General features: G+C 50.0%; 1 protein-coding gene across 1 annotated transcript in view; it reads left to right on the top strand.

Annotated features, from left to right (window-relative positions):
* The window catches only part of Ulk4 (unc-51 like kinase 4), a 287,817-nt gene extending 276,740 nt beyond the window's left edge, over positions 1–11,077 (top strand). The window contains exons 36-37 of the mRNA XM_032911193.1: positions 8,927–9,012; positions 10,911–11,077. Coding sequence (XP_032767084.1) covers positions 8,927–9,012; positions 10,911–10,974 — 150 coding nt within the window. The 3' untranslated portion in view covers positions 10,975–11,077. The remainder of the gene's footprint in view (positions 1–8,926; positions 9,013–10,910) is intronic.
* Positions 11,078–14,688: the final 3,611 nt, after the last annotated feature.

Below are 14,688 nucleotides of genomic sequence, written 5' to 3'. Positions count from 1 at the left end.
TACACTCACACATTCATACATTCTCCCACACACACACCTCACACATACACATACACACATCTGTACATACCACATACATACATACCACACACATGCACACACCTCACTATGAGTCATGTTTATTGACACAATTTCCTGAAGCCTGTGGAGATGGACAGCATAGTCCATTCTGATATACAGGCTTGGCTCTGTCCCTGAATGGCCAGCAAACCAATCATTGGCTCTCACAGCCTAGGCTGTACTCTGATGAGGTCCTGCCACTAGGCAGACCTGGGCTAGAGGACCCAGGGTCGTTCCTCATGCTGGGCTGCTGTGTGAGAAGCAGAAGTTGAGGTCAGAGAACCAGAACCTTCCACAAAGTAGTCTGTACAAAGAATCTGCCTTGCAGCCGTGAGCCTGGGAGGACCCAAAGGCCGGTCTACAGGATGGCAGTGGCTCTCATCAACATTGGGTTATTTATTTCAGGTGTTCTGTGCATGCTGAGTGGGTGGATGCTGCTCAGTGCACCGTGTTAATGAAGCCAATAGTGGATGACTGAGGAGTCACACCGGATGTTACTCGAAGCATGTTTCCAGGTCTTATGTATTTATACAGACTGTGTGCATGTATACATATGTACATGTGTATATGTATATGCATACACAGATACACGCACACATGCACACACACGTGCATACGTGCACGTGCATGTATACATGCATATATATACATGCTAAACTGCAGCCCCAGAATTATTTCAAAACTTTTGGTTTACTATTCACAAACTCTTGGTTAACTAGACACAAACTTTAGGTTAACTAAACTTTTGTGTCAACTAGACAGAACCTAGAATCACCTGGAAAGAGTCTCAGTGAGGGACCGTCTATATTTATTTGACCTGTGAGCATGTCTATGGGAATTTAGTCTGCTGGTGCGGGAAGACCTGGCCCACTGTGGGCAGTACCATTTCCTAGGCAGGGCATTCTCCACTATTTAGGGATGGGTAAATTGGGCTAGGCAAGCACACATTCATTCTTTCCCCTGCTCTTGACTGTGGATGTGCTGTGACTTTACGTTTGAAGTTCCTGCCTTGATTTCCCCACAATGACAGAGATAAGCTGAAATAGCCTCTTTCCCCCCCAGCCTGCTTTTTGCCAGAGTTTAACACAGCCACAGAAATGAAACTGGATAAAACTCACCTTGATGCTAAGGTCAAATTCCCCAGCTCTAGTGATTGGTGAGCTTTGTGTGTTCGGAATAATTTTTGTTTCTGTTTTGATTTGATGTTAGCCAAACACTACCTGTCAGATTATTGCGACTGGGACCAAGGAGCCACAGCCAAGTCCTAGCCCACCCCTTCTTGCCTTTCCCACATTGCAAGGTCACTCCAGGCCCAGAGGAGACTGGAGACTGAGTCCTTCAGTCCTTTATTCTGTTTCCCCGGGCTCCTTTCCAGTTAGTCATCTGTCTGCAGAAATTCTTCCCAGGACTTCCATCACACTTTTTAAACTTTCTGGATGCTGGTGGGGTGTACGTCACTGGTATGTCACTGGGTTGTTGTAAAACTCATTTAGAAGCCAGCTTACTGCTGTGTTGCTGACTCTGTGGGTTCTGACAGGATCTCGTCTTTTTATGGGACTTGTTTATCCAATGCCCCCACTTTCTCCTTTCCGGCTTTCTTTCACTCTACGTGAACAGGTGTATGTTGCACCTCAGTCCATCTGCTATGTCTTCTTTTTGTTTTCTCAGGGAGAAAGGTATTCTGGGTCATGGTTCATTGTAGGGAAGGCTTGGTGGCAGCAACTTGAGGCGGCTGGTCACATCACATCCACAGTCAGGAAGCTGGCTTCAGTTCACTTTATCTTATTCAGTCTGGGACCCCAGTGGGGAATGGTGCCGCATCCCCCTTTAATTAATTAATTAACTAACTTTACATCCTGACCCCAGCTTCCCCTCCCTCCTTTCCCCTAGTCCTTCTCTCCCTCCCCACCCCCATCCACTCCTCCCTCTTTCTTCAGAAAAGGGGAGGCTCCCATGGACATCAACCAGCCTTGGCATATCAAGTTGCAGTAAGACTAGGGCATCCTCTCCTATTGAGCAAGCGAAGGCAATCCAGCATGAGGAAAGGGGTCCAAGGAAGGCAGTGTGGCCAGAGACTGCCTCCCTTCCTACTGTTAGAAGCCCTACTTGAAGACCAAGCTACAAAACTGTAACATTTGTGAAGAGTGCCTCGGTCAGTCCCATGCATGGTCCCTGGTCTTCGTGAGCCCCTATGGGCCCAAGTCAGTTGATTGGATTTTCTTGTGGAATCCTTGACTCCTCTGGCCCCTTCAATCCTTCTTCCCTCTCTTCCTCAAGATTCTCCAAGCCCACCTAATGTCTGGTTGCAGGTCTCTACATCAGTTTCCATAAGTTTCTGAGTGAAGCCTCTCTAATGATGGTTATCCTAGGCTCTGGTCTGCAAGTACAGCAGAATATCATTAGCAGTGTCAGGGTGGGCTCCCCCTCATGGCATGGGTCTCAAGCTGGGCAGTCATTGGATGGCTGCTTCCTCAATTTCTGCTCCATCCTTACCTCTGCACATCTTGTAGGCAGGACAACTGTAGGTTGAAGGTGTCCTGGTTGGGTTAGTGTCCAGTCCCTCCACTGGGAGTCTTGCCTGGTCGCAGGAAATGGCCTTATCCCCCATTGCTAGGAATCTTAGCGAGGATCACCCTCATAGATTCCTGGGAGTTTTCCGTTGCCCCAGGTTTCTAGCTTGTCCCAGAGATGCCCCCTCGCCTTTCCTGTTCTCTTTCCCAGTCTCTCCCTCTGTCCTTCCCGCGCCTGATCTGTCCTGTTGCCATCCCCACCCCCACTTCTGTCCAGGTCCTTCCCCTGGTCTACCCACAGTGTCTATTCTATTTGCTCTTCTCAGTGAGATTGCCGTGTCACCCCTTAGGCCCTCCTTGTTACTTAGCGTCTTTGGTCTGTGCATTATAGCATCCTATACCTTTATGACTAAAACCATTTATAAGTGAGTAACACCATGTTTGTCTTTCTGTATCTGAGTTACCTCAGGGTGACCTTGTCTAGTTCTATCCATTTGTCTGCAAATTTCATGATGTCATTGTTTTTAACAACTGAGTAATATTCCATTGTGCTAATGGACCACCTTTTCTTTATCCATTCTTTGGTTGAGGCACATCTAGGTTGTTTCCAGTTACTGGCTATTACGAATAAAGATGCTATGAACATAGTGAAGCAGGTGTCCTTGTGGGATGGTGGAGCATCTTTTGGGTATATGCCCGGGAGCAGTATAGCTGGGTCTTGAGGTAGAACTATTCCCAATTTTCTGAGAAACTGCCAAATTGATTTCCAAAGTGGCTGTACAAGTTTGCTCTCCCACCAGCTATGGAGGAGTGTTCCCCTTGCTCCACATCCTCATCAGCATGAGTTGTCACTTGAGTTTTTGATCTTAGCCATACTGATGGCTGTAAGTTGGAATCTCAGTGTTGTTTTGATTTGCATTTCCCTAATGGCTAAGGATGTCGAGCATTTATTAAAGTGCTTCTCTGCCATTAGCCTGTCAAGAATTCTCAGTTTAGATCTCAATTTAAAAATATCTCATTTTTAAATTGAGTTGTTTTGTTGATGTCTAGTTTCTTGGGTTCTTTGTATATTTTGGATATCAACCTTCTGTTGGGTATGAGATTGGTGAAGATCTTTTCCCATCCTGTAGGCTGTCATTTTGTCCTTTGATGATGTACTTTCCTTGCAGAAGCTTTTCAGTTTCTTGAGGTCCCATTTATTAAGTGTTGGTCTTAGTACCTGAGCTATTGGACCAAACCCATCTGGCCCTGGGCTCCTTTTGCTTTTGGAGACATTCAGTGACTGCTTCTATTTCCTTAGGAGACATAGGTCTATCTGGGTTGTTTATATGATCTTGATTTTAACTTTGATAGGAGGGAAAGGGGGCACAACAACAGACACCTAGGAAATCTAAAGGGTCATCAGGTCTTTCTTCAAAGTTTTCTACAAAATTGTTCATTTCTTTTAAATTTTCCAATTCTGTGGAGTGCAGGTTTTTGAAATCCAAATTCTTTGGATTTCCTCGGTGTCTGTTGTTACGCGCCCCTTTTCATTTCTAATTTGTTAATTTTATCTTTTCTCTCTGTCATTTAGTTAGCTTGGCTAAAGGTTCGTCTATCCTTTTGATTTCCCCCAAAGAACCAACTCCTTGTTTTGCTGGTTTTTGTATTGTTCTCTTTGTTTCAATTTTGTTGATTTCAGCCTTGAGTTTGATTTTTACTGTTGTCTACTCCTCTTGAGTCCATGTACTCTTTTTGTTCTAGAACTTTCAGGTGTGCTGTTAAGTCACTAGTATGAGAGCTCACTAATTTCTTCATGTAGGCATGTAGTTGTTGTGGTTAAAAAAAATTTAAAAATCCCTTCTTTTGGTATTACTGGCATGAAATTATTTATTCCCTGTGTTTTCTTGTGTGTAGTTAACCAACTTGGGCTGAGGGCTGGCTTTGTGGATAGAATTGTTAAAATTTGGTTTTGTCATGGAGTATCTTGCTTTTCCCCCTCTACAGTGATTGAAAGGTATAGTAATATGGGCTGGCGTTTGTGGTCTCTTAGAGTCTGCAAGACACCTGCCCAGTCTCTTCTGCTTTTAGAGTCTCTGTTGAGAAGTCGGGTGTAATTCTGATAGTCTGACTTTATGTATTACTTGGCCTTTTCTCTTGCAGCTTTCAGTATTCTTTCTTTGTTGAATATTTAGTTTTGATTATTAAGCAGCAAGGAGATTTTCTTTCCTGGTCCAACCTATCTGGTATTCTGTAAGCTTCTTGTATGTTATAGGTGTTACTTTATTTAGGGTAGGAAAATTTTCTTCTATGATTTTGCTGAAAATAGTTTCTGGGCCTTGGAGCTGGGATTCTTCTCCTCCCTTTATTCCTATTATTCTTGGGTTAGGTCTTTTCACCATATCCCAGATTTCCTGGATGTTTCATGTCCATAACTTTTACATTTAACATTTTCTTTGACTGATGTATCAATTTCTTCAATCATCTCTTCTATGTCTGATTCTCTCTTCCATCTCTTGTATTCTGTTGGTGATGCTTGTGTCTACAGTTCTGTTCTCTGACCTGGGCTTTCCCACTCCCTCCAGGATCCCCTCAGTTGTGTTTTCTTTATTGCCTTTCTTTTCCCTTTTTCAGGTCTTGAACAGTTTTATTCATTTCCTTCGACTGTTTGATAGTATTTTCCTGTGTTTCTTTAAGGGATTTATCCCCTTAAGGCCCTCCGTCCTCTTCATAAGATTGGGTTTAAGGTCATTTTCCTATGCTTCAGCAGTGTTGGATATCCAGGGCTTGCCGCAATAGAACAGCTGGGCTGTGGTGGTGACAGACACCCCCCACCCCCACCGGCTGGTGTGTTCTTATGTGGTGGTGACAGACCCCCGGCTGGTGTGTTCTTATGTGGTGTTATGTGTGTTCTTATGTGGTGGTGACAGACCCCCCGGCTGGTGTGTTCCTATGCTCTAGCATCTGGGTTTGAGGACCCCCCTGGCTGGTGTGTTCTTATGTGTGTTATGTGTGTTCCTATGTGTTATGTGTGTTCCTATGCTCTAGCATCTGGGTCTGAGGTTATTATAGGTTTAGGTGTTCATCATGAGTTCATCTTCCTTAGATGGGAGTTTGTTTCTGTTGTTGCTGTTGTTTGAACACCCCACCCCCTTTTAGTTTTGTTTCTTTTCTGGTCTTCTGGCCCAAGTGGCCTGGGGTTCTGGTGACCAGGAGTCTTCGAGTCTAATAGGGCGTCTCGTCTCTGCTGGACTTTTTTGTGGCCGGTGTGAATTCTGGAGTTTTGGGCGCCAACATTGCCTCTTAGGTCCCGAGAATGTGTGACTTCCAGAAAAGCAGAGGTCTTCTGCCCAAGTTGTGGGTCAGAATATGTAGCCCAGATATTGGGGTGCAGTTTATGGTTGTTGGGTATGCTTTAAGGGGAGTTGATGGGCATAGGCTGGGGTCTTATAGGACCTGTTTGTCTCTGCTAGCTTTAGTGAGTGGTAGCACTAAAATAATAAAATACTTTGTACAGGAGGCTGGAGAAATGGCTGAATGGTTAAGAGTCCTCTATTCTCTCCCAGAGGACTGGTGTCCAGTTCCCAGCACCCAGGATGCATGGCTAAACAGCCACCTGAAATGTCAGTTCCAGGAGACCCAATGTCATCTTCTGGCCTCCACAGGCACCACTGCCCATAAACACAGGCCTGCTTTGTTTTGATGCAGGGTCTCAGGTAGCCCAGGCTGACCTTGAACTCCCGAGTGCTGTGATAACAGGCGGGTGCCACATGCCTGGCTGGGTTATGGGTATCTGGGTGTGACCTGAGGAAGTGTCTCACTGCACACATCTGTAGAGCTGCAGCTGTGATTTCTCACATTTGCATGTGCTTTTTCTCTGTCCTTGTACTCTGCAGCTCTAGCAGTACAAACCTGCAGGGCCATACTCTCAGAGGCTTGCTCGTGTGTGTGTGTGTGTGTGTGTGTGTGTGTGTGTGTGTGTGTGTGTGTGTGCGTGTGCGTGTGCGTGTGCATGTGTGTGTGTGTGTGTGTGTATGTGCATGTGTGTATGCGTGTGACCACCCATAGGAATACGTTCTCTGCCACCATTGGTTCCTCCTTATGCTGTTTCCACAGTGTTAGTGATTGACAGCTCAATTTTGGTCAAAGGATGTCAGCTTAGATGCTTAGGATGTTTGTGTGCTAATCTCACATTTCATCCTGGTTATTATCTGGTTCTATCTGGTTGGAAACCGACTAGCAATGCTAATATTTTTGTTTAAGCAGCAGAAATTGCTCTGTAGCTTCAGCCACTACTTGAGACTCCTGCTTCGGACCTGGGTCAAAGGTTCCTAAGTGCTGTGTGACTCTACCTGGTGTGTCCCTGCCCCTGCCCGGGGGCTCATGGGATGTGACTCCAGGCCTTTGGTATACTGTCAGATCATCCCAAGTCTGCACAGGAGATGGGGTGAGCCAGGCATGCAGACATAGGTCTGTGGGTTTGCATTCCTAGGGCCCTCCCAGATCAGTATCATCTCGGGACCCGGTGGCCTCCTAGGTCTCCCATTATCTGTCTGCTGTGAAGCTGTCTATGTGCAGCTGCATGTCAGAGGCCAACAGTTAGAGCAGAGGAAAGCATTTCAACTGTGGGCTCCAGCTAACAGCTGCTGTCACCGCCACTGAGGGGCCATGGCCCTGTGACTTTGGGCACATCAGATAGGAAGCTAAGGAGTAGGAAAGCCTGTCCACCCTGGGAGCTTGGGAACTTTCTGCTCCCCACGTCTCCTGGACATCTGTCCACTTGTCTGTGTGGACTCCTGGAGCTGGAGCTCTCGAGCTCTTGGCAAAGGCAGGCACACGGCAGCTCAGGTGTTTGTGGCCTTGCCCAGACGTGCCTGCTGCTCTTGACTGGACAGTGCCTGAGAGCAGGCCATACATCCTGCCTGGGTGGCGTCTGTGCTCAGGGAGATGGAGAAGATGACGTGTGTGCTTTCTATGGGACTCAGTGGCTCTGGAGCTCCCCATAGCTGTAATGTCTCATGTCCTCCCCCTTACAAGTCAGCAACTGCCACTGGGGTGCCCCAGATCTCACTGTTTTCTGTAAGCTCTTTCAGTTTGCTTAAGAAGATTGTAACATTTCTTTATTGAAAATTTCACACATGCATACAATAAATACCAACACATTTACTTCCACCTCTGTTCAACTTCTCCCACATTCCCCAACACAGCCCTTCGACCAACTCTGTCCTTTAAAAAACCATTAGGTCAGGTTAGTGCTGTCTGTACTGCTCAGGTGTAAGATCACCCACTGGTTCATGAGACACAAAGAATGTTTCTCCCTCCCACAGCAGCCATCACCTCCCCTCTCTATGGAGCCCTGAGAGCACCTCCCCCTCTCTATGGAGCCCAGAGAGCACCATCCCTCTCTGCCTTGACCTTGTCCAGGTGTCAATGAATGCAGTAGCCAGGGCATGCCCTGAGGGACAGCATGTCACAGCCCCTCCACCTTCTCCTGCCTCCTCTTCCAAGACACTCACTCGCTGGACCTCGAGTGTGGGGGACGACTAAGACTTAGTCTTTTATCCTCAGCACTCTGACCAGATGTGTCTATTGATGATGGCCCACTGCAGAAAGTGGGTTCTCTGCTAAGGTGGCGTGCAGTGTCCTGGGGCAGACCGGTCCATATTCAGCTTTCTTTACGCCTGTGCTCATATCACGGCCCACTCTCTTGGGCACTCAGTTGTCCCTGAAGTTTCCCATTTGTGCTTCCTAAGCAGGCTTGTGGGTAAAGGTCATTCCGTTGCAGCTTATGGGATGACTCCCCAAAGCACCCCCTCTGCATGCATCACATGTGTGTGCAGTCCCCCTCGAGGGGCAGTGGAGAACAGCCAGTGGGCCTAGACATATGTCATGCAGCCTCTAAGTTTGTGCTTACTCTAGCCATCAGGGGGCTACCGCTGCCATTTTCAAACATCCGTCTTTATGTGCAGTTCTGTAAGGAACCAGTTAATGGCATCAAACTGACAGCTGGCTTCTGGCACACCAGGAAGAGGAAGACGATCTCAGTGGAGGTGCAGATCTAACCACATGTAGCTTAGGATCCATGCAACCCCCAAGTCCTCAGGCTCATCCTGAAAATGAGAGACACTAATCCTGCCTTAGTTGCTAGGACTGAATGGCAAGGCATGGGATAATCTGAGGCCAGCCAGCATTAGCTTCCTAAGGCCAAGAGCAAGGCAACTGGACTTTGTGGGGTTCATTATCCTCCACGTTACCTAGAACATACTAAATGCTTACCTTGCAAAGTGACTATGGACCACTGTATGGGGTCTGACCCTCATCTAACAGCCACAAGTCAGGGATGGACCAACGGAAGCTGTCTTCTTGCGTTGTTTCAGGTGACGTCCAATGAGAAGCTCCTAGAAAGCCTCAGGAACACCGGCAGCCTTCTGCAGGCCCTGGAGCGCCTGGCTCCAGCTCACAGGTATGAGGAGCCAAGCTTAGGTCAGAACCATTTCTGCCGCCGCCGCCCCCCCCCGCCCCCTCCCCACTTATCAGGGGCCAATGTCTTGTGGCCTGTCACTTTACAACTGGACTCCTCCTACTGGGGAAGGGAAGGGACACACGTCTGTTGGTGGAAGACTGTGGGAGTCAGCAGAGGCAGTCGCCAGGCTCCCTTCCTTAGCCCTTCTTTAGGGGGACCTAACACCCAGCAGCTGACAGTATGGGGATAAGCCTCATCTCCCACCCCTCACTGGACAGTCTACTGACAACATGGACTGGGGGTTGGCTGGTCACCCAAGGAGTATGTCGTACACACTGAAGGGCAGACATGGTTATCTCAGCGGTGAGGATGCTTGGTGGGGTGACAGCCTCGAGTGACAGGTACCCAATTTGGAAAGCAGGGCTACGGCTGACAACCAGTCAGTTCAGTGCTGCAGCCTGGCCAGGATAAGGCTTGGTGAGCAGAGCCTAGGGAGATGGCTCTGGTCCCTGCATCCCCTACTCTGGGGAAAGTCCACTTCTAAAGGGAGCCCAATGCTCTCTGGCATTCCCTGTCCTCTGGTTTCAGACACAGTATCTGGGGTTTGGTATCCATTCAAAGGCGGCTGTGGCGCTGAGGCTCGTGCAGCAGCTCACGCCGTCCTGTGAGGGCAGGAAGAGGCTGGCTTGGACAGCAGTCCTTCTCATCTGCTGTGAGGTAGAGGGCAGTGCTGACCAGTGCACAGTGACCAGTGCACAGGGTGGCTGGACCACTGAACAGGGAGGCGGTCAGCCAGCTCCCTGAAGCCCTTCTTGCCAGCCATCTGGGTCTCCACACCTGCTGAGGTTGTTTGCCTTGAGACCAAAGGTGGCTTATTTTTGTGCTGGACTTAAATTTGGATCAAATGTGTTCAAAAGAGGCTTAATGTTCCAAACAAGGCTTAACATTCTGCAAGGCTGTGACCTCTCCGCCCACACCCAGGTCACAGGCAGACCTTGCCTCGTCTCTCAGGGTTTGTTCAGATGTCCCCACCTGAAGAGGCCAGATGAGTGGGTGGCACTGCTCTGCTCAGGCTGCCCTGCCAGGAGGATGGCCTTCCATCCATGCCAGCCCTTCTGGGCCTTTGGTGGGCAGCATGGCCCCACAGGACTGGCCTGGACTCTGCCAGAAGCAGGCCAAGTTCAAAGACATTCCACCACCCCTCAGGGCCTTTGATGCACAGAACAGGAATGCACGACACTGTCTCCGGGTGGCAGCCCTGTCCACTAGACTGCAGCTTTCATGCGGCACCCCACCCGCCCACCTGATTATACGCTAAGAGCTATTTCCTTGCCTTTGACGGTGCCACCCATGGTCTAACTTTCTCTTCAGGGGGTTGCCGAGTGCCATGCTTCTCTTTGTTCCTGGCCAGGTTTATGTGTATCTCGCACAAACAGAGTTTCTATTTTAAGCTCCTAATTGCCCACTGGCAGCTCCAAGCATCATCCCACAGTACATGGTGGTCAGGAGCTAGCAGTGCAGCAAGAAGGGGTTGGAGTGGGTGTGGAGGGGTGTAGGAACCAGGGGTGGGCAGGCTGGCTACCCCTGTCCACTGACCTACATAGGCACAATCAACTGGCAGGCGGTGCCCAAGGCCTGAGGCTGAGGTGCAGCTGAGAGACACTGGCCCAACAGGGGCTTAGGGAATGGGGCTCCTGATAACAGGGGCTTAGGGAATGGGGCTCCTGATAACAGGGGGCTTAGGGAATGGGGCTCCTGACAACAGGGGGCTTAGGGAATGGGGCTCCTGACAACAGGGGGCTTAGGGAATGGGGCTCCTGATATGTGGGCTCAAGAGGCCCAGCCCTCTTAAGGGGATGTTTGGCCCACACACCTTACCCCCTTTGTGTCTTCCACAGCTCACCCGTCGACACTGTCGTGGCTTCCTTGGCCCTGGATCTCCTCCAAGCTGTTGGGCATTAGACAAGGCCGTCCTGTGGCCCCATCCACTGCACAGCACGGTCAGATCCCACACGGTCCTCTCTCCCCAGCCTCACGTGGAGCTAATAAAATCGATAGGCCAGAACCTGAGCCTCAAGCCCTCTCACTGACTGAGATGACGAACCTATTACTCCCTATGTGGAGGTCAAGTGGCCTCCACTCAGATGAGCCACAACCCTCAGCAGCAGCTAAGGAGACTTGTCTAAGGCTCACTTTCCTGTTACATGGCCATTTCTTTCTCAAGGATGGAGAATTCCAAGAATCCTAGGGAGGCCTGGGTGAGACTCGCGTGCACAGCAAGTTCAGTCTGCACACAGCAGCTGTGGAGATGTTGGTGTCAGAGCAAATTTGCTTCTCCCAACTGCCCCTCACCCCTTATACAATCTCTGCCACGTGCTAGGTGACAAGTTTAGTGGACACTGAAGGATGAGGGACTGTGGGGCAGTACTGTTTGAGCCAGCCCTGGATGGGAGGCTGGGGCCTCTGGGACTTCTTCAAACCAGGTTTCTACTGGCCCATCCACTACTCCCTCAAGAGACCAGACATAGGCGGCCCATTACCTACTCCAGGATGTCTCTCTGGGGAAGAGGTGTGCACATGTGAACAACTAGCCCAGGGCGGTGGGCGGGCAGAGGATCCCTTCTGTAGCAGGGAAGCTGGTCCTACTATCACCAGCAGCCCTGCCCTGATATGGTGATCTGGACAGACTTCCAGCTCCCATTTAGCCTCAGGATGAAAAGGGCCACACCATGCCTGACATACCACAGCCCAGGTGGCCTCGGCCCCTCCCCTCGCCTACAATGCTCCTTTGCATGGCTGGACTCAGGGCTCCACTGTCCTGAGCAGGACTTGGATGGGGTGACAGACATAGACGCACTAAGGATTTCATGGAGCTAGGAGTGGTGTCTCACCAGGCTGTGCCCAAGCAGACCTGGCCTGGCTGCGTTATGCAGTGACATGGCTGAGTGTTCTAAGGGAGCAGGTTCAGGTCTTACTTCCCCTCCCTCTGTCCAGTGCTGGGAACTGTTTCAAAGCAACTGGACATCCTCTTCCTCTCCCCTTTCAGAAGAACATAGAGCAATCTAAACCAGAAAGGCTTTAACATTCCAGAACATTCCATCAGGTGGCTTGTCTATAGGGAAGGGACCTGGGGTTGCTGTCTTGCTAGACTTGAGGCCTGGCCGCCACCACCACCCACACTTCCATCCCCCGATTCTCCCATTCAATGTGACATGGCTTGTTTCCCAAACTTACAAACTCCAGTGGAGACTTGATAGGTGAGACACTGGCTAGTCAGGGGAAGGAGGCAAGCACAGCTTCTTCTTTGTCCTCCCTCAAGAAAACAGACATATAGCCAGCCAGCCCCTGCCCTGAGCTCTTATAATTCTGGGGGTGGCCATCCAGACCCAGGCTTCTGCCCGCACTCCAGTCTCATTCCCTAACTCCAGCTACCACTCAGCACACCAGACACAGAAGCAGAGGGCCAGGCAGGTAGCAGCCCTAAGCCACGGCAGTAAGCAATGGCCACAGCTGTCCTGAGGATACCTAGGGAGCTGTGGTGGTCTGCCCACAGGCTCATGTGTTCACCTTGTTTTCTGCATGCACTTACCAGATTCCCGGGACACTGACTGGGCTGGCATGTGCTGTGCTCTGGTCCAGCCTGCCCCAGTCCCAGGCAGCTGACAAGTGGCCTTTACCTCTTTCCCCAGACCCTGAAGTAGTGTACAAATCAATCTCCCGGATCCCAGAACATGGGTGCAGACAGGGCCAGCCACAGCCCAGGCGGCTTTAGCTGTGGCAGCCTTGGCTTCACCCACGCTGAAGGTGGCACAAGGGAAGAAATGTGGCCTTGCTTGTAGCCTGGGGTCCCAGGGATAGAAGACAGATGTGATAACCAAGGTGTTAACCAAGGCAACAGGCCCAGAAACAGAGATCCCACTGAACCCTGTGCAGCAGGTAGTCACGATGCTGCCCCGGCTCCTGATGTAGCTTGTTTTTGTAGGGGCTACAAGGCCAGCAGCCACGAACTGCCTGTTCTCTGCTTTTCTATTTATGCACTTCAATGACTTCCTCTCAACTTAGCCACACTGGGTTCTCTTCTACTGAATGCTCAGCAAATGGTCACGTGACAACTTGCTTAGCAGTTGGGAGTTGCTATTACCCACAGTGCTCTGCCTCTGACAGCACCTCAAGCTCTTGAGAATATCTGGTTCAGTCCCCTGGCCCTACCCTAATGGACCCGGGGTGTGGTTTCTACTGTTGATGTCGATCGCTTGGAAATGCAAACCGTTCCCTGCCTGAGAGGTTTGTGTCTCTCCTTTTGAAACCCGTGTGCGTGCCCACCCCAGTGCACGTGCGAAGGTCAAGGCACTACTGTGGGGCCAGCTGCCTTCCACCCTGCTGAGGCAGTGTCTTCTTAAAAACATCATCTCACTTTCACTTACTTGATGCCACTGTTGAGTGTGGAGGGGAAGTTGGTTTCCCCTCTGGCTACCTGACCTGCTGAGCCATTTCACCAGCCTGGGCCACTCGATTCTGCTGCTGGGCTCCACTCTGGGCAGTTCTCCTGCCAATCTGGCTTTTACATCGTAGGTTCCAGAGCTCCAATCACCCGCTGAGCCAGCCCTCTCTGGCGCTGCTTGCTTGGCCTGGCCACTGACTGCAGAGACTTGTACTGCTAGTGCTGCAGTGAGGGGTTAGGAGAAGAATGGACAGACCACACTCCTCATGGACCTCCCCCAGGTCTCTCCTGTTTATATGCTCCCTCTGCAAAGCCCTACCTCCCTCCCCCTGCACCTGTCACAAACGAAGCACAGGAGCTCCCACCTACAGCTTCTCTTCAGAAATGTGGGTGTCTGCCAGCATTTTGTGTACCTCACACTCCCAGGCATGCCATCTGTGAGTGCTGCCCTACTGAGTGCGCTAAAGTGGTGCTTGCTTCCTACAAACCTCCACCACTGCCTGATGTCTGCCTCCTCTGCAGTTAGGACTCGACGATGTCGTACCTTGCGCTTCTAGGCATGAACCAGAACTACTGTGATTCAGAACATAAAGGCCGGGGTTGGGGATTTAGCTCAGTGGTAGAGCGGTTGCCTAGCAAGCGCAAGGCCCTGGGTTCGGTCCCCAGCTCCGAAAAAAAAAAAAAAAGAAAAAAAAAAAAAAAGAACATAAAGGCTGACTGCAGTAAAGCTCTACCCTGTTAACTCTGGACCCCAGTGGGTATCTGAGGAACAGGGCCGGCCCTCCTCCTCCTCCTGCGAATTAGAATTCCATGCTGCTTTAACAGGCACAATCTTAAAACCCAGGAAAGCAAATAGCTGTCTAAAGCACAACACATTGTCACTTTTTAGAAGACCCAACCCGAGGTGTAACAGGTCTATGTAGGAAATATACAAACCTGCGTGACAGACCCAGCACCAAATGACAGATCACCTGACAGGCCTTGGGGAAGGCAGCCCATCCTGGTTTTGATTAAGATTAGATAAACAAAGTTACTGATTCAAAGGAATAGAAGGACTGTCCTCTCCAAGTGAGTCACACTAGCACCGACACTGGAAGTCCAAACCCAGGCAGAGCTTCACGACTACTCAAGTGGGGCCGACACCAGCCTAACTAAAGAAGGGCTTATTCGTTGGCTTCCAGCTTTAGTTATTCTCAGTGTAGCGCAGAGACCACTGCAGAAGTGTCTGCCTAGTT

The sequence above is a fragment of the Rattus rattus genome, chromosome 8 (assembly GCF_011064425.1).
Source record: "Rattus rattus isolate New Zealand chromosome 8, Rrattus_CSIRO_v1, whole genome shotgun sequence".
Taxonomy (NCBI): domain Eukaryota; kingdom Metazoa; phylum Chordata; class Mammalia; order Rodentia; family Muridae; genus Rattus; species Rattus rattus.
This window is presented reverse-complemented; position numbering and strand designations above follow the sequence as displayed.